At 37.0% G+C, this 19,867-nt stretch overlaps 1 protein-coding gene across 1 annotated transcript in view; it reads right to left on the reverse strand.

The window, feature by feature from the left end:
* Positions 1 to 19,867, reverse strand: part of LOC107755971 (receptor-type tyrosine-protein phosphatase U) — a 200,300-nt gene that overhangs the window by 7,356 nt on the left and 173,077 nt on the right. The window contains exons 22-29 of the mRNA XM_016572938.1: positions 15,782 to 15,818; positions 13,806 to 13,903; positions 10,638 to 10,754; positions 7,732 to 7,886; positions 6,649 to 6,784; positions 5,588 to 5,737; positions 2,723 to 3,037; positions 1,496 to 1,621 (exon numbers count right to left, since the gene is read on the reverse strand). Of these exons, the coding sequence (XP_016428424.1) occupies positions 1,496 to 1,621; positions 2,723 to 3,037; positions 5,588 to 5,737; positions 6,649 to 6,784; positions 7,732 to 7,886; positions 10,638 to 10,754; positions 13,806 to 13,903; positions 15,782 to 15,818 (1,134 nt within the window). The remainder of the gene's footprint in view (positions 1 to 1,495; positions 1,622 to 2,722; positions 3,038 to 5,587; positions 5,738 to 6,648; positions 6,785 to 7,731; positions 7,887 to 10,637; positions 10,755 to 13,805; positions 13,904 to 15,781; positions 15,819 to 19,867) is intronic.

Below are 19,867 nucleotides of genomic sequence, written 5' to 3' on the forward strand. Positions count from 1 at the left end.
AGCGTCACCATGACATGGCGGCGGCAGCAACAATACTACAGAGAGAATAAAAGTTATGCCTTCTTTCTTTGTGTAAACATTTGGGCGGTGTTATGCAAATCTTCCCACACAGTGATGTAGACATGTGGGGGCGTGTTTAAACGAGAAGGGTGTGGACGAGTCTTAACTTTTATAAAGAATATCTCTTTGGGTTTGAGACTTTAGTCTTTGCAACTTTAGGGATCTTATCTATTCACAAACAGCTTGTAACACTCCAAAGAGAAAGGAAAACTTGAAATCGCATCATATGACCCCTTTAAATCAGAAGCGTACAAAAACAGTAACACTAACATTCTCCACCACACAATCTAAGTAATAGAGATGTCACATTTGAATAACACACGCACCCATAATCACAAGCGCACCCATCCACACACCCCCTTAATTCCCTCTACAACGATGAAAATGCCTTCCCCCCACTCAATCGCCTTAGTTTCTAACGTTCCACAGACATGCTGCATGCCAAAGCATTATAACACTGTGACATCTGTCAAAAGTACATCGAGCTGAGAGAAAAATGCAGGCATCTATTAGGCAAAGAGCACTGCTATAAAAAATTTGCAGAACAAAACAGGACAAAATTAGCCCTTAGAATAATGACAAGCTGGGGCAAATTGAAAGGGGTAAAAATGACCTTCTGTGGCATACTCATTAATGTATATTTCATATCTGCAGGCTTATAAAAACGTATTTAGGCATCTGTCCTTGCCTGCGAAAGTGCCGCCATATGAAGTGTCATGTGCTGATGGTATGAAAATGGATATTTTGAAATAGATTTTCCTCTGTTCTTTAATTGCTCTTGTAGCTTTGGCTGACTAAATATATTGGACTGACAGACCCTATTTATTAAACTCTTTATCTTGTAGTCTATTAAATCGTGATCTGAATGTAACATGGCATAATAGCTAACAGAGTAATGTAAAACGCCTCAAAACGCTTTCAAAGCTTTTCAAATATTACATAAAAGTCTCAATTTCCACACTTTTTTTTTTTTTAAACTTGTGGAATTAAGCTGACAGTTAAATGGCACAACATAATGATCAACTGATTCCAAGGTATGAAAAATGTATTATCGCCGAATATCATTTAAACCCTGTGGTGGTAATTCAAGGAATTCTGCCAGGAAATTACTTTGGAATCTACTTTGCACTTTTAGAAAGAACATTAAGAGGCTCATTTGCACAGCTGGATGACTTTTTACCTTATGTATACCTTTAGAGGCCCAAAAGGATCAAGTGAGTAAACTTTATTTTTAAAAAATGCTTCTGTATGATGTAATTTTGCATAATTGCTCAATTAAAGCAATTTTATGAAGTGAGTAAAAATGATGATTAAGTGATTAACTTTCTGTTAACTTAAGGGTATATTAAGGGTCTGCTAGGGCTACAATGTAATAAGGTAATGTGAGGAAAACTTCTTATATGTTAAAAAGTGAATTATCATTGATGGAACTCACTCTTGTCACATTTTTGACCCGGAAAAGTCGGGTGATGATGTCCTCATCTGCAGACATGGACAGAAACTCCACTTGCATAGGACCATACTGCTGAAGACCTGGTTCAGGCCAGTACTGCACACAAGGCTGGAAAGATAGAAGAAACCAGAATGTGATATAAGACAGAAGGAGAGAGAGAGAATGAATGAATGAATGAATCATTTCATTCATTCTCTCTCTCTCTAATTGAATAAAAAACATAATTCAGCATTACATGAGTTCAAGACATTCAAGAAGGTGTTTTAATCATTTCTTCATGGAATGTTTAAAGTAAAAAGAGAGAAGAATAGGGAAGAAAAGGAAATTAATTCTGGAGGGAGCTAGATTCTGGAGGAAAAGAAGGTCTAGAGGGTTCTGCAAGGGAAAAGTGTCTAGAGTGAAAACAGTTCTAAAGGGAAAGGGGTTCTTGAAAGAAAAGGCTTCTGAATGAAGTATATTTTACAGTATAGCTGCTGAACTTATGATGATCAAGCAGGACAGTCAGAGGCCAACCCCCCATAATCTAAAAACCCAAAAGGATTTCAAGCCAAGAATGTGATGTGAAATGAATGAGATTCACCATTTTTATCATTCAATCGAATGAATATTTTGACTCATCTGTATTTGGAATATGTTGCAGCCTTGGAATTCACCATCCATACATACGAAATGCTGTAGCCTTACTAAACCGAACTGAGCTGAAATTAAACGGGCGGAGACGGTGAGAACAGGCGAGAAAGACGAAGAACATTAATGACAGCAAAGCAAGTGAGGTGATAAATATTAATACTTATGGACTGCAGAGAGCAATCGTGCGAATGAAGAAGAGGGAGAGACGTTAATCCACCACAAAGAGAAAAAGGAACAGATCGACTGCGAGAGTGACACTGAGTAACTGCCGGCATGTTAGCGCACGTCAGGGTTTTCAGAGAACCGTGATCGAGAAGAGCACCGGAACGCAACTCCGCAAACTCAAAGGGAAGCTTTATGTAAATGAGACTTGACTATACGCTTATGAATATAGAACATTTCACAAGGAGATTAACAGAAGCTGTGGACAAAATAGCTTAAACGACTTCAAAGGACATGCAATGATGCGAATGCAAAAAGGCAACCTATAAAGATGTATTTTGAAGAAAAACTCCCAAAGTCCTCTTGGGCGCTGTATTTAGTGGAACTTCTGGTGGCTGTGCGGATGCTTTCACTTACCCAAGCAGAGTTCGATTGGTTCAGCTGATTCAGCATGACCACAGAGGTGCAGCCATAGTCAAACACCAGCCTCCAGAAGTCAGAGGTTGTGCCGGGCAGTGGGTGCGGGGTTACAATGAAGGCAGCAGGCCGGTGGAAACTATCCATCAGTGCCGCGTTAATGTAGTTGTTACTCTCTCCCTCAGTGGTGACCAGGAAGGCGAGGGCCCTATCAGGTGGGAGAACGTCCATGCTGCGGTTCTTCTCACGGTTTCGTGGTAACAAGGCGATGCTGCACTCCTCAACGTCCAGATGAGGAGTCACAGAGTTTAGCGTCTGAGGGAAAAAGAAATGGAGGATATGCTAAACAATTTCCTGTGCTTGAGGCTTCATTGACAACTTCAATGAGGTCAGTGGGCTTATTATTATCCCTGCCAATGGGTTTATTAATGCATCTCTATGACATCAAACAGTTGCAGAAGTTCAGAGCGAGACATTTCAAAACAAATTCAAACTTGTTTTGCCTAAAGATAAACTTCTATAATTAATTATTATAGTTTTTGTTAACTGAAAGAAAAGCTACATAATTAAATAAAAAATAAAAATACATAATAAAAAAAGAAGAAAAAAAGAAATGTCACCTTGGCAATTAAAATCAAATAAAATAACTAAGTTGGAGTATTAAAATGACTAAAACTGAAAAATTAATTTATGCTATATATATATATATATATATACAGTATATATATATAGCCTATATATATATATATATATATTCATATTTATCTCAAACGATCAAATTTGATTCTTTCTTAAAAACAAAATGAAAAAGCGAAAGAAAAAGAAAGAAAGAAAGAAAGAAAGAAAGAGTAGAAAACTAAAGTGACTCGTGCTGGCACGTTGGTGATTATGAAGATTTCCATTATGCACTAATAGTACTGTGTATCTGGTGACCGCAGATGTGCCCCAACTCCAACAATAGCTTTTTAAACTAGCTTTAACATGCATTAAATCTCACTCGTCTAAACTATTACTGCTATTTCCAAACAAAAGGCCAACCTCATACATAACAAATACCGTTTCTATAAGCTCATCAAAGTCAGGAAAAAATAGTGCAAATCAAACAGACATGATACATGCACTCTTCCCCATGAAAACCAAAAGGTAAATAGATTTGCTGTTCTCTACTACAGCCAAAGGAACATATATAACAACACTTCAACAGAAAACATGACGTCTACATAAACATCAAAAATATGCATGTACAAAACCCATTATAATATGCTCCATCAGCACCTAATAACTATAGAACAATATACTGTACACCCTGTAAACCAAATCAGCCTTCCTGTACAGCTAAAATTGCTTATAATGAATGCATTATAATTCACCTGGAAAGTAAAGTCAGAAAAATGCAATGTAGAGGTAAGTGCAGGAGAGCAAGGGTAGTTCTGCCTGCCTTCCACTGAATCAATAAAAGTATTCTCAGCAACACATGTGGAGTGGTACATCTTTTATTAAATAACCTTCACTGGTCTTTCACTTACAAAACCCATTATAATATGCTCCATCAGTACCTAATAACTATAGAACAATATACTGTACACCCTGTAAACCAAATCAGCCTTCCTGTACGGCTAAAATTGCTTATAATGAATGCATTATAATTCACCTGGAAAGTAAAGTCAGAAAAATGCAATGTAGAGGTAAGTGCAGGAGAGCAAGGGTAGTTCTGCCTGCCTTCCACTGAATCAATAAAAGTATTCTCAGCAACACATGTGGAGTGGTACATCTTTTATTAAATAACCTTCACTGGCCTTTCACTCCCTGGGGATCTGTGGCAAAGTGAAACACGGCTGACTACTGCTCCCAATGGACAACGAATGCGAGGTATTTCTTCTGTTACACGTTTTGCACTACTACCTTTATTATTTCTGTTCGATGTTCTAGTAAAACAATTAAACTTCTGTAATCAATAGTCTCCAACTGAAGAACCTTCCCCTATGATGCCCACGTTGCCAGTGTATACAAATGAAATAAAGGATTCTAAGTTCCGTAAGTTTCCAACATTCTGCCATTTATTACATCTCAGTTTTCTCATTGTTATGTGTGTAGGTGTACATACGCTATGGAATGGACCCGTGTTGCCGCAGGCATCATTCATTGGAGTCAAAAAAATTATTTAAATGTCCTCTGAATGTCTAGCCACACTCAATTACATTTATTTAACAGTATTGATCGTTAATCTACAGGCAGTGGGTATGTCACACTTTGTGTAGCTCAGTCTTGTTTGACTGCTGCCGCCAACCTTGCTTCGCTCCATTGAACAGGTTTAGCATTTATTGAACTTCATAGGAAGTTATTTATTAATTTGAAAAATGTACTTTCTGTGAAAGTGAAACTTTCTGCCCTGTTCAGGTCATTTATGGAAACTAAGCTGCAAAAAACAGACCCCAAGAGTTTTAGAATTATGCTATAGCCTTCGTTTGGAATATAACTAAAAAGAGTAATATATGAGTATATATGCCCATATAAGTGATGTTCTTTTTTTATCATGGTCCCTAAACATTTCTGTCCAACATTAACTGCAGCATGTTTCACTTTGCAAAGAGGTTGATATTGAAGAATGGGGCCGTACAACCTGTGAGTTAGGGAGCTGTCTCTAACACTAGGTGCCATGTGGAACATTTCAGGTGACAAGCAATGTGTCTGCCACCACTGAATGTGAAACTGCTTCGCAATGAGACAAATCCAAAGCCAATCAGAGGATGTTTAAATGTGCAGTCACACAGTCATGTGGAATTTTACACCATTGAGAGATCTCACAATCAAGACCTTGGGGAGAAATTACAAAAAAATTAATTGTTTTATATTGTTGACAAAGACCTGGAACTCCTCTCGTAGCTGTGAAGAGTTGCTCTGAGAATCCACCCTCAGCATCTCTTTGTAAGCCAGGGTGAACTCGTTTACCGGGATGGCCGTCTCCCCACACAGACACGCCTCCAGGATGGCATCGTGAATGAATATGTACTGCTCCTATACAGAAAGAGATAGCAAAGACATAACTACACATAGCCTGCAGTAGACTTGAAATTTTGATTCAGTGATAATGTCTGAGTGGGTGAGCCATCCACTCTGCTATAACTCCATCTAGTTTGACACATTCATGTGAATTTGCTGTTGTGTGCATGACAGGCAAGACATTAATGCATTAATCAGCCAATCACAGTGACAAGGAGGCACTGCTTTCTGTGATTTTTATTTTAACCTTTTTTTAACCTGTATTTTTATTTTGTAATATTTGCTTCCATTTACTTTAATTTTCTCAAGTGTTTTTTTTTTTTGTGTGTGTGGAGGAGGCACTGTCTTCCTTACCTCCTCTGAGAAAACACCCTTGATAGATAAAGTAAGAAATGATCAGAACAGTAACAAGAGGAATAGAAAAGAGAGGACTGGAGGAGTGGCAATGCATGCAAGACAAAGGACAATACAGAGTAAATAGATGCCGATAGCAGAATTTGTTTAACCTCCATGTTTCGATGTAAACAAAATTTGTGGCATGTTTCAAAGTGCACTGCGAGTGTATACACCGCTCTACATAAACACTTGCGGATGGATTTAATTAAAGCATCTGGCAAATAATTACTAAGGTTTTAAACAGTCAAATGACTGTGGGACTTACATAATAAAGTTTGGATATGCAAATTTTGGAACATCTAAGCAAAGGCACTTGCCTCCGCAGAGCGGACAGATGCAACAGAGATGATTATTTGCATTTCACAAATATCAATACATGCTTTTCACTGAATTCCAAGGCTAAACATTCTGAATATTCATAGCAACTCCTACAGAGCTTATAACTATGCAAATACAAGGGATGTCATGTAATAAGTCTCTTGTCATAGCTGGGTAAAGGGAATTATGGGGAAACATGTGAGAGGCTGCACCTCTGTCTGGATCATGTTGATACGGCGAGAGCAGAGGGTCTTCACACAGTTGTAGATGTCCACCACTCCTTCACACTCAGCCATGTCCAGCATTACATCCAGCATGATATAGCAGCCTGTCCTGCCTGCTCCCACACTGAAGAGGAAGAACGAAAGACGAATAGCAAGATCTTCCTCAAAAATGATGACATTTGCTTTTTCTTTGATGGACATGAACTAAAGATCAAGCTGGTGTCACAGTCCTGTTCGACATGGAAGGATGTGAACATTCAAAGTCCCATGTAACAGTTGACAGCAAACACTAACAGAAAATACCAAAAAGTATTACCATGGGTAAAATGGTAAAACCAGATTTTTGGACACATATCATGGTCATATCAGGTTTTTGAACATGTAACATGATAGTCCCACTGTATTCATTAAGTTACCTTGGAGTATTTGAAGGAAATATAGCACAATAACAATTTTCAAGCAAAACATTTCACTAGAAGTTTGTTTGGTTTTATATTATATAAACATATATGTTCATACAGATACCTTTCAAAAGTTTGGGGTAAGTAAGTTTTAAGTAAGGTAAGTAACTAAGTAGTTTTATTCAGGGAGTATGCAATAAATTGATCAAAAGAATCAGTAAAGACATTAATGTTACAAAATATTTATATTTCAAATAAATGCTGTTCTTTTAAACTTTCTATTCATCAATGAATCCTAAAAAAGTATTATGCTTTCCACAAAAATATTAGGCAGCACAGCTGTTTTCAACATTGATAATAATACAAAATCTTATTTGTGCAGCAAATCAGCATATTAGAATGATTTCTGAAGGACCATGTGACACTGAAATCTGGAGTAATAGCTGCTGAAAATTTAGCTTTGCCATCACAGGAATAAATCACATTTTAAAATAGATTCAAATAGAAAACAGTTGTTTTAAATTGTAATAATATTTCACAATATCATTGTTTTTACTGTATTTTTGATCAAATAAATTTAGCATTGGTGAGCTTTTGAATGGACATATTTAGACATTTCTGGCTGACAAACATTAGCTGTTATAATATGATGAAATGCAGTGCTCCATACCTGCAGTGGACCACCACAGGCCCTGCGTCGAGTGGCGTGGAGGATTTGACCCGCCGAATGAAGGCTAACAGACCCGTGGCGTGGTATGGGACTCCATGCTCAGGCCACGATGTAAAGTGAAACTGACACACTTCGTGTTTGGCAGAGTATCCCCTCTGAAAGACAAACATGCTCCACACTTCAATTATAATTAATATGTACTGAATTTAATATCATTTAATTTTTTTGCCATTTTAATTAGAGGAACACTGAGATATAAGAAACTTGAACCCGAATTGTCCATACAAGCATCTTGGCTCAATGTGTAAGGACATACCACCAGGCCACGGCTCCAACAAAGATACGGTTGAGCTTTATAAGTAGATAAGTGGCACAATTTTTATTTAATTGGCTCAAAAAATCTGAGGTAACTCACTTCTGGAGTTTGTATTCCTCATGGCTCAAGACACCAGGAGAAACAAAGCGACAGTGAAATAAACACCCAGCTCTGTGGTCCCACTCAGGGGAGGGCGTGTATGTCTACTCGACAGGCCACTAAGAGACTTCCTATTACTGCATCCCAATTGCTCGTCTGTTTGAATACACACAAAGAAAGCTTCAGCCGACAGCCTGTCTGATGGTAACTAGGAGAAACCTTCCCCAGCATTCGACAAACACACACAAGCACATCGTTCCACCCACAGCCCATGTTTGATTGACAGGGCCGTGGCAAGCACAAAACTCACATGAAAGGCTGTCTACAGAACTGTGCCTCCACAGGGCAGCAAAGAGGATGATAAGAGAAGACGGGGGTGAGGTGGAGGAGGTTAAATTGGGCTAATTTCAGTAAACGCACCCACATTTAGGCCATTGTATCACAGAGAAGAAGAGATAATGAGAGAAGAGAGAAAGAGATGCTTTAGTTAATGTGCCCGCCATAAAGCGTTCTGAGATGAGGCAGCTCTAATCCTGGAACAGACAGCTCGGTGGGCCTCTGCTGGGTATCAGGCACTTCTCTCCATTTCTGTTAGGACCACTATCGTCAAAGATGATTGACAATTAGCATACAGTTTGGATTGGCGGTATGGTTCTGTTCTGGTATTTCATTTTACAGGGCTGTCACTCCAAATTCTCCCCTAACACACACACGCAAAATGGGTGCACGCATACACACAATTCACATTCTACCCTAATCCTAGCAAAGAAGCAATACATATCAGCAGTGCTGGGCAGTGGCGGCTCGTGGGTTTTAAAATAGAGGAGGCACACTAATTGTATTGGTCTGGGATCCCTGCCGATTATTATTATTATTTGCTTAACCACTTTAAAATGGCTTTTTGGTTGCTTTTAGTCAAGAAACGTAAAGAAAACAACATACTTTTTTGAAAAAGTAACTCAGATATTTTCTTGTAAATTAAAAAAGTAATGCGTTACTTTACTAGTTACTTGAAAAAAAGTAATCTGATTACGTAACTCGCATTACTTGTAATGAGTTACCCCCAACACTGCTTATATATAAATGCTTAGATAGGTGTCGTATTCCTATAGGTAGATGGGGATCCGCTGGGAGTCAGCTGATGCGAGCTTGACTAACGTGACCTGCCAGAACTAACGCTATGCAAACAAAAAATACACATTCTGAGACATGAACAGAAATGAATTGTGAATTTTATTAACATTAAATCGTCCTCCTCCCATTTTCACCTCAAAATTATGGGGAAGCTGTGCCTCCCCTGCCTCCCCCGACGAGCCGCCACTGGTGCTGGGTAGATTACTTAAAAATTGTAGTTCATTACTGAATACAATTACATTATGAAATGTGTAGTTAGTAAGTAATCCATCACATTCTACATTTTAGGTACTTTTTAATTACTTTTAGATTATTTTTGACCTAACTTATCATTGATTTGAATAGGATAATCTTGTACCATCAACAACATTAAGTGCATTAAACATAAACGAACTGGAGTTTATGAAGGAACTGCAGGGGGTCTGTAAAAAGCTAATAATTAAATTTAAAAATGTAAAAAAATTTAAACAATCAAAATAAAACACTAACTAAAAAGATTAAATATTTTATTTTATTGACTCTCAATTTTCCATGCAATTATAGTTGGTTGACTAGTGGCTGGTCTTTGTCTGCAATATATAAGCAAAAGGCAGTTTTTTTTAGAAAGGAAATTTTAAAAGATAAAAAGAAGAATTAGGAAGAATCAATGAATTTACTGCCATTTTGTGAATATTACGTAGTCATGTAATCAATGAAAAATTCACTAATTATAAAACAAACATTTTTAAAATACAATATAGTCTAATTACAAGTATTTCATTTTTGCAATCTGATTACGTAATCCAGATTACATATAATCACTGCATATCAGAACAGCAGCACATATGAGCGATTATTAAACAGCTGGAAATACTTGATTCTAATTTGGTCAATCATGGCAATCTTAGATCAAATAGTTTCAAATAATGATGCTAAACTGTATAGACGATATAAGAAAATTGATTTTCGACATGGCTGTGATAGTTTCACGTCTCTCATTTCACTCCACTAATTCTTTCTTCTCACATATCAAAATTATTTCAACTCAAATCAATAATTCATGTCCATTTATTTATTTGGTACGTAGCCGTGTAATAAGCAGGGTAATGTGGAGTAACGTGATACAAGATCTGCGATACAAGACCTGATCACCCTGTCTGCGTTTATTTTGTGATAATGGCCTGCTGACTGTACATTAACGTGTGCATAACAGATCGCATCATATCAAATGGCAGAGCAAATCACATTGCTGTGTGAGAAATAAGAGCGTGTTGGAGCCGTGGCTTAGAGGTGGTGTGGTGATCATGCGGGAGATACAACCCTTCTTTTCCCCATCATTTCCTGTCCTGTCTCTAGAGGAAGAGAAATCATCTCATACCCGCTCCAGGGCAAAAGTTCGCACTGTGTACTCCGCCAGAGTTTCGGTCTTCAGCAGGGTGATCTTAATGTCTCCGTACATCTCTGACTCATCTGGCCAATACTTACAGCATTTCACCTGAAAGACAAACCAAAATAAACAAACTCCGGTTAGAAAACATCAGAGGTCCACGGCAGCATGATACTAGCGCTGGGTGATATGTGATATGGTATATTTCAAATGATTTTGCTGGGAATATAAAATTAAACAACATGAATATTGAGAAGATTTTAATGCACAATTAAGTTTACTAAAAAGCATGTCATTACATTAGTTTCATGATTCTATCTTGCATGAGTATGAAAGTGTTAAGACAGATGTTTTAACAGTTTCTCTGATTAAAACTTTTTAATTTAGTTTAAACTGTCTGTGCATGAACTGATTAAAAATCCTGGCCAAAAAAAGTACCTTCATGACATTTTTCATATATTAAAATGTTTAAAATGATGGAGAATACTGGTGCTATCAAAGTGCTTTGAATAAATTTAATGAAATGCTGTACAGAAAACAAGCCTTGATTATTTGTAATCATCTTAAGACATTTCAAAGCAAATACATAAATAGAGATGTATACTGAATATTTCCAAAAATCTGAAAAAAACAACAACAACAACAACATATATCCATTTGATATTCTATACTTATTTTACATCTTAAACCTTCCGGTCTGTGAGTTAAAGGGGTCATATGATGCGATTTCAAGTTTTCCTTTCTCTTTGGAGTGTTACAAGCTGTTTGTGAATAGATAAGATCCCTAAAGTTGCAAAGACTAAAGTCTCAAACCCAAAGAGATATTCTTTATAAAAGTTAAGACTGGACCACTCCCTCCTAAAACGCCTCGTTTAAACACGCCCCCAAATGTCTACATCACTGTGTGGGAAGATTTGCATAACGCCGCCCAAATGTTCATGCTGTGTGTTTCGTATTGAAAGCGAAACTACTTTGTTTGGCCTTCCAAAAGAGGACACAACTAGAAATCAGTGGTTAAGTTGTATTTACAACACTGTTCCAGAACAGTTCAACCCAAATATTCAGATAAGATGTGAGCAACGCATTTTACAGAGGACGAGGACTGTTTCCTGGGAGAGTAGCCTACAATGCTGGTGTTCTGACAAATAATGCTGACTCACAGCCTGTAAGTAAGTTTTCATATTTAAAGAATTTGCCACTGATGATTCAAACGCAAGTTTTGAGCAGTGTAGAGTAGCGCTTGTTGTTTGTCGTTTCTCCGATCACAAATGCAGACATGGTTTCATTTTTTTATGCGGCACGATACACAACGCAACGCGTAAAAAGACCGTATAAGTCATTATCCGTAATTAATCAATCCGTAATTTTGTCCCCACTGGATGCAACAAATGCCTCGTTTGTAATGGGTTTTATTGGTTTTGTATCATCACTCCAGGACACGGCATCACAGTATGGTAAGGGGCGTAACATTTCTGTCACACACTTGAGGTATTCGGCCAATCACAACGCACTGGATAGCTGACCAATCAGAGCACACCTCACTTTTCAGAACGATGAGCTTTGTAAAAATCGACGTGTTTCAGAAAGGCGGGGCATAGAGGAGAAACAATAATGTACAGTATGTGGAAAATAATGTGTTTTTTGAACCTTAAACCGCATAAACACATTTCATTATACCAAATACACAAAATAATGTTCTTTTTTAGCAACGTCATATGACCCCTTTAAAGCTTTACAGCAATCAAATTGATGAAGTGAAAGAACTCCCTCCTTGTGTACTGTAAACCGGGTTTATTTCTACATGCCTATTACTGTTACACAAACTGTTAGATTTGCTGTCGGACCTAAGCCATCATCCATTTATCCCTGCTGTTCACAGCTTTTATCATAAAAAGGGAAAGCGCATTTTTAATAATAGAGCCCCAATTTCATAAGAGGGCAGGGACGGGGGTGTTAAAGAGGACTGTTGGCAGCAGACGCTGTCTCCGAACCACTGAAGGGGCCGATGCGGGTGTGGAGAGGAAAATGAAAGAGGAAATTATGTCGGAGGAAGAAATAGAGGTGGTTTAAAAATGCTGGAACAAGTGGGCCCCAAAACAAGGGAGCAGAATGCATTATATGAATGTGGGAATTATGATGATTCAAATCTTACTTTTAGTTGACAGCAATGCAGATGTATTTATATAACGGGAGCATGTGATAAGTGCACTGTACTGCACGTAACAAATGTATTGTGGGAGTACCGTGGTACAGTGATGCTATCAGATGATAATATCACGGGACTTTGATATATACCTTACTGAATGCACTAACAATAAAGTATTATGTAGCAGTACCATGGACTTTTGGACCTGTGTAATTATTTTCATGTCATAGTAGATATTAAAATTCTACACTATTTTGTCTAAATAAATTAGAAATAAAACACTGAAAACTAAAATCAATCATAAAAACTACAAGTGAATTTAGGCATCACAGCATTATAACGTACAGTGTGAAAATGGATATTCATTTTGAGATTTGTTGAAGATTACATTTAAATGTTTTATTTAATTATTATTGTTTTGAAAGATTGAGTGTTATATGATGGCAAAGGTAATCTGAATGTAATATAGTAGAAATGAGCATGCACTTTTAAATATCAAATACAATAAATAAATAAATGCAAAAACCTCTGAAATCAGCTGATATATTTACCTATATTTTACTGATCTATGTATAAGTTGTTCCCTACATGCCACTGTAAATTTTATGAAAAATGAATATGGTAATCATTATGGTAACCATGCGATATATCAGACTACTCTCATATCACAACATCATGTAAGGATGATTATCATATTCATAGACCATGGTATTTACATGATACTCCAAAGTCCAAAAAAACCTGTATTTTTATGGTATAGTGTTAAATGGTACTTTTTGTGCATACAGTAATCGCATATAAAAACATAATATTTCCAAAACTACGGAAAATGAATGGAAAATTATGACATTAAAATAAATGTGCATATTTCCAAGCACAAATAAGAGTAACAGACCCACAAATACACAAACATTTAGAAGCGATGAATAAATGAAATGTGTAAGGTTGTTGTGAATGGGGAGAGTCTTTAGTTCATGGGTTAGTGTGCAGATGAGGAAGGATCTAGAACGTACCCTGCCCACCTCCACTAGCTTGGTGATCATGACGATACTAAAGCAGTTCTCTTGCCAAACCATCCTCCAAAAATCATACACTGTCTCCTGCTTGGGCCCTGCAAACAAACAGACAAACACACACACACACATATACACACACACATTCAATGAACAGCAGCCAGTGCTTCAGACAGTGGGTTTTAATTTACCAAGTGTCATTGCATGTTATAAGGCAGTTCAGTAATCCAGAGCCTCACACAGAGTAATTCAATAGCAGACATTTCTGGTGAATGGAACAGTTTTTAACCTCAGCAGGATGTGGCTCTCTGATAGAAAAAGCTAATTTCTCCCATCAATTGAGTCTGCCTCGAAATGCAATTAGGGAGAAAGACAGACAAACCACAAACATGTAATGATTTATTTATGGGAGAACTGAAACGATGAGAGAAGAGGGTGACCTTGTTTTAGTAGAGCTGAGAAAGGGGTAGAGGGCGGTTCATGTCTGATGTTTCTCTCAAATGCACACACACTGTTTCTTTTGTCATGGTGGGGACTTTCCTATGACTTCTATTGTTTGGAAACTGAGCTATAGAAAGCTTTTTGCATGCTGAAATTTTAAGAAATACATCGTATAGCATGTTCATGAAGCTGGTTTCCTAGTAAGGACAGTTGGCTGGTACCCAAATGTAGGTGATTGAGGTTTTATGGCCTTTCACTGTTTTACGGTCTCCGACCACACAGACTGTACATCATTCTACTTATTAGACAACTACTTACAAGATATATAAACAATTGAACATAAAATATGGTGTCAGATTTACTAAACAGAGCAAATTAGCGTGAGAGTGCAATCCCATAAAAGTGTCAATGGGAGAGGAAATGTCTGCAGCTGATCTACTGACAATGCACACATCAAAGAACACAGACACAGCCAGTGCATGTCCATACAGTCCAACGCAATCTACCGAGTGGAGCAAAATTAGCATAGGCTCGCAAACATGCAGAACTTTTGACATGCTTTTTGGGGGCATTAAATAATGGTGCAAATAAAGTAAATTGACTACCGCAAACCTCAGTAAACTACCTTGCATGATTCATTTTAATTTTGTGTTTGAAAGGGAAACTCTTATAAATGCAAATGCAATAAAGTCAGCTGTAAAAATAACTGTCCAGGCTTTTTTTAAAGCTAATTTTACACGGCATGTCTTTAGTAAATCCTGACAGTAGTTTTTTTTTTATGCCAAAAGAGGGTTTGCACAGGTGTAAGCTGTTAGTAAATCTGTCCTATTACATTTTTCAATTCAAGGATGTCCCCGAATGTCCACACATTGCAAAAAAATATTTATTGCACTGTATTTTTGTCTTGTTTTCCAGTAAAAAAATATCCTTAAACCTTTGTTTAAAAAAATTAATTTAGAAGCAAAATTGCATATGAATTTAAGTTTTGGTTTCATTTTTATTTTTATTACCCCTTTGGCAAACTGCTTTTTCTTGTTTTAAATATAAATTGAGTGGTGTTTATGGTTGTAAATGACATAAAAACAAATAAAGGATGTAAAGGTTACTAAACAAAGGATTTTATACAGATATTCTATTATTCAAAAACAAGACAAAATATATTAGGACAATTATTTTGCAGTGCACACAATCTGTCTGAGATGAGCCAAGGTCCTGCAGTCATTGTGCTGGTGGTTTTGATCTCAGGTAAGAAGACAACAGGTGGTAATCCTGACTCTGCTGCACCATTTCTATTCGCACACCTCTGTAATTTCCTGGATCAGAACTCATTAGACTCCATCTGGAGGATCTCTTTGTTTTGAAGGTTTCAGTCTCACACACACACACACACAAAACCAAAGGCTCAGACGGAAGAGAGGAAAGAGGCTCTCCCTCCTGGGATTGGACACTGCCAGACTGAACCATATAAACACAAACACACACACACACACACACACACATCCATCCACAAGTCCTGTCCAGACAAAGATACTCACCCTGAGTGGCGATGAAGTGGTTGGATCGATGGTAACCCTAAAAAGAAAGAGAGAGAGGTGACGTGCTGTGTAAGCCATTTGTGTCTCAGAAACATCACTTACGTGTATCTCACTGCTCTTAGAGTACAAATGCTCTTCAGAGATGCAAGGTCTTTAGTTCTAGATGTCCAGTTCAAATGTCTGCTTCGAAAGCTACTATTTGAAATCAACCTAAATTTATTTGGTCTGTGAGTGGAACTGTTTGGTAATCTGGGGGTCACTGAGATAAAATAAGGGTCATGTGATCTCATCATGCCGACCTCCACGAGAAGATCTACTCTATTTAATATATATATATATATATATATATATATGTGTGTGTGTGTGTGTGTGTGTGTGTAATGTGGGTGTGCATGATTTTAAATTAGGGCTATCAATTGTTCAAAATATTTCATCTAGATTAATCAAATTTTTATTGTAGATAACATGTTTAATGGAAAAATAAAGAAATATGTTAACAGCATTAAACAGTAGTAGTAGTATTTAATTAATTTCATGTTAACACATTAACTTTGACAGTATAAATGTAAATACATTTTTCTACTACATAGTACGAGTACTATTCATTTCTTTAGGGATAAACATTTTTAATAAGGAAAAAAATTTGTGAGTACACCTTTAAGCTACAGTCAAGCTACCGCTACCCATTTAAAAAGTAATTAGCTACACCACAAAAGTAAAATAAATAAATAAAACGTAGATACATCAAGTTTATTTAAAAAGGCATTTTTTAATAAAATATTGATCAAATAATTTCGATAAACATATTTTTATGAGGCTCTAAATTAGGATGACGCCAACTGAGCACATAAATCTAGACTACAACTAAACTAAATATAACCTTACATGAAACCACCTCCCAACACTACTTTAGAAATTGTAAAAAGAGTGTGTTTCAATACACACTCTCTTTACAATTACAAACTGAAAGGTAAGGACATTTTTATTTTGAAAACTAAAAGCAAACTGAAAAATGTAGTCAAATCAGTAGTACAGCTTGTAGTGTTTGATACGCTTCAACACTATTAATAAGTCTGAGGCACAAAAACAAACAAACAAACAAAAAGGCACCCTGCTACAAAAGTAATGCTCATTTGCCCAGACATAAAACTCATCATGGAGGACATGAGCTCCCTACACAATTCCTCCATCAGCTCATGTTTGGAATGAACAGGGAGAAAGAAACTCTAGGAACATCTCAAAACATGCAATTTATTCATCAAAGCTAAGCCTTTTCAAAGAACTACCTGGGGATGCTCCCAAAAACTGGATATTTTTTCATTAAACAGACGTTAGCGGAATAATAGAGACATGTTCTTTATTGTTACTGAGCATTTGCTACTCCATTTAGAACACTGCAGATGCCCATTACACTTTAGATTGGGCCAAGCTATTTCCTACACACTGTACAAACAAACATAGAAACAGATACACAGTAGAAGGAAAAAGAAATTGTGGGGGATGTTTGTTCCACACAGAAAGGAGTCATCAGTCTATGGGGTTTGGAGAATACAGGGGATGCAGGGAAAAACACTGGGAAGACAACTGGTCCAAAAGAGCTTTGTTCTGCTGATTCAAGTAGTAGCATGATTTTCTATTACTTATACCAAGGGTTTTCAAACATTTTTAATGCCAGGGACCCTCAAATATGATGATCCTCTTGTCAATGACTCCCTTACTAAAATACAGAGAGAGCTATATATTTTCATGTATAAATATTCAATTATACTGTGTGATAAAAACTATAAGACAACACTATATTATAAGACGATTCTGTTTTTTTCCCGCCATAGAGTATCAAATAATTGTGAATTTTTATATCACAATTTTGCTGATTTTGTAATTCTGAGTTTATATCTCACAATTTTAAGAAAATGTCTGAATTGTGAGAAAAAGTGAGACAAAAAGTTGCAATTACCTTATGTTTTAGCATATACACCTATATAAAAGGTATGTTTTTATCCCATGGTGGAAACCATACTATATAGATATCCAAATCTGGCTTTTATTAGTAAGACAACCATGGTCAAAGAGCAAAGAGCAGCCATATAGGCCTAAAAATAAAATAAAATAAAATAAAGAAAGAAATGAATGAAGGTGTAGTACATTACGCAGCAGTGCAACAGGATTTATAGCACACTAACAGGGACCATCCCGCTGGAGAAAATGTGAGGTACGTGTTTTGCTCAAGGGCACAATAGCAATAGGGGATCTCAGTAATGATTCAGTTCATGGGTCGCCCTATCTGCCATCAAATCCATGATGATCATATCACAAGCACAAAGCTGCAACTACCCCAATGTAGCCGAAATGCAGCACCTTTTTCAAGTTGATGATACAGTACATCAAGCTTAAAATTATATATTTAATGGCTGATTTGAAAATAGAAGGAAAGTTCACAGGACACAGAAGCTCATTAAAGGGAGAAAAACAAATCTCAAAACTCTGAAACAATGCTATAAATGCACCGCATAAAAAGCTATTTGTGTTTATATCACTCAAGAGATCAAAATGGTTTCAGCAAAAGCTCTCTATTACTCGCAACAATTTATAATAACTTTCAAATCAACAAATTATCTTTTGAATATATTCTTATATATTCATATTTAAAAATGCACAACTACTAATCTGTTGTATAATGATTAGATATTTTTGTTTATGAAAGTTATTACAAAGTGTCACCCTGCTCTTTTTCATACATTCATCATCCAGAATAGGAGTCCTGCTGGAAAAAAAAAATGTCTGAAAGCTTTTTCAGCCATTTGCTGGTCTTAGCTGGTTTCATCTGGTCTAGTTAGTCTCCCAGCCTGTCAAGTTGGTGTTTAGCTGTTCAGTCAGATGGTCTTCCAGTCTGAGCAGCTGACAAGTGCCCGAAACTCAGCTAAAACCAGCAAACCTGCTTTTTTTTGTTCAGTTTTAAAGGTGCAATCTATTGGCGTATGAGCTGCCTGTCTATTCTCTTCAAATTTAGACTTCCTGTTAGTAACTCTACTTATATTTTGTGCGAACTTTAGAAAATCACTGTTGGACAACACAAAGTTTGATTCTGCTGAAGTTGAGGTGCAGTTCAATACAATTAGTATACAATTCATGGATTGGTAAATTTAAGGGTTAAGGGTTGGATTCAGTCTTACAGACTGCTGAAGAAAGCTTTGATGGGGGGAAAAATCTGGTTTTAAAGAGGTTTTAGGCACTTTTCAACTGGTCAGGCTGGGAGACTGACCTCTTACCTGAGCACCAGCTTGAACAGGATAAAGGCCCCGATATACTTCAAACGAAATCGAAGAACGAACTGATATGACGTCATTTCGAACAAAATCAGGCCGAAACGAAGTTCGTTTTGGCAGTTCGAAACAGCTGACCAAAGCACAATTTCTGGGGGAGTTTGTTTTGGCTCCTAAACACCTTTGAGCTTCCATTGGTCCGTGGCGATTACGCAGTCGGTGGGTGTGTTCTGAAACTCCACCTTCTTTGACGTGCAATTTTTTTCCCCCGGTTCGTTTCTCATTCCACGGAGGTCCGACAGGAGAACCACATCTCCTAGTCACTAGCAACATGAATACACTGGAGTGTCGAATAGCTGAGCTGGCACAAATATATCCACACCTGTACGATCGCTCGCGGAGAGACTTTAAAGATTCAGAGAAAGCATTTAATTCCTAGAAAGAAATTGCAACGAAGCTTGGTGTCGACGACCAGGAGTTATGCAAAAAGCGACGTAGAGAAACATCCGAGACAAGTTTTCCAAAGCCATGAAAAGAATGAAAGGAAAGAGTAAAGATATAAGGTAGCAAGTACCAAATACATGTTTCAAATAAATGTTACACCATACTGCTGCTGCTGCTGTTGTTGTTCTTTCAATAAGCGAATTTAAAGGGTATACAATAAATGAAATGCCAAAAGGACATACAATAATAAACCTTAAATCATGTCATGTCGTAAATCATGACACCACATAAAATATAAAAAGGTGTAACAATTTATCCAGTTTAATAAAATAAATGAACACTAATAAAATAAAGTAACAAACTGACTCCAATATTTTTT

Source organism: Sinocyclocheilus rhinocerous, unplaced genomic scaffold (genome assembly GCF_001515625.1).
Source record: "Sinocyclocheilus rhinocerous isolate Xijiao unplaced genomic scaffold, SAMN03320098_v1.1 scaffold11, whole genome shotgun sequence".
Taxonomy (NCBI): Eukaryota; Metazoa; Chordata; class Actinopteri; order Cypriniformes; family Cyprinidae; genus Sinocyclocheilus; species Sinocyclocheilus rhinocerous.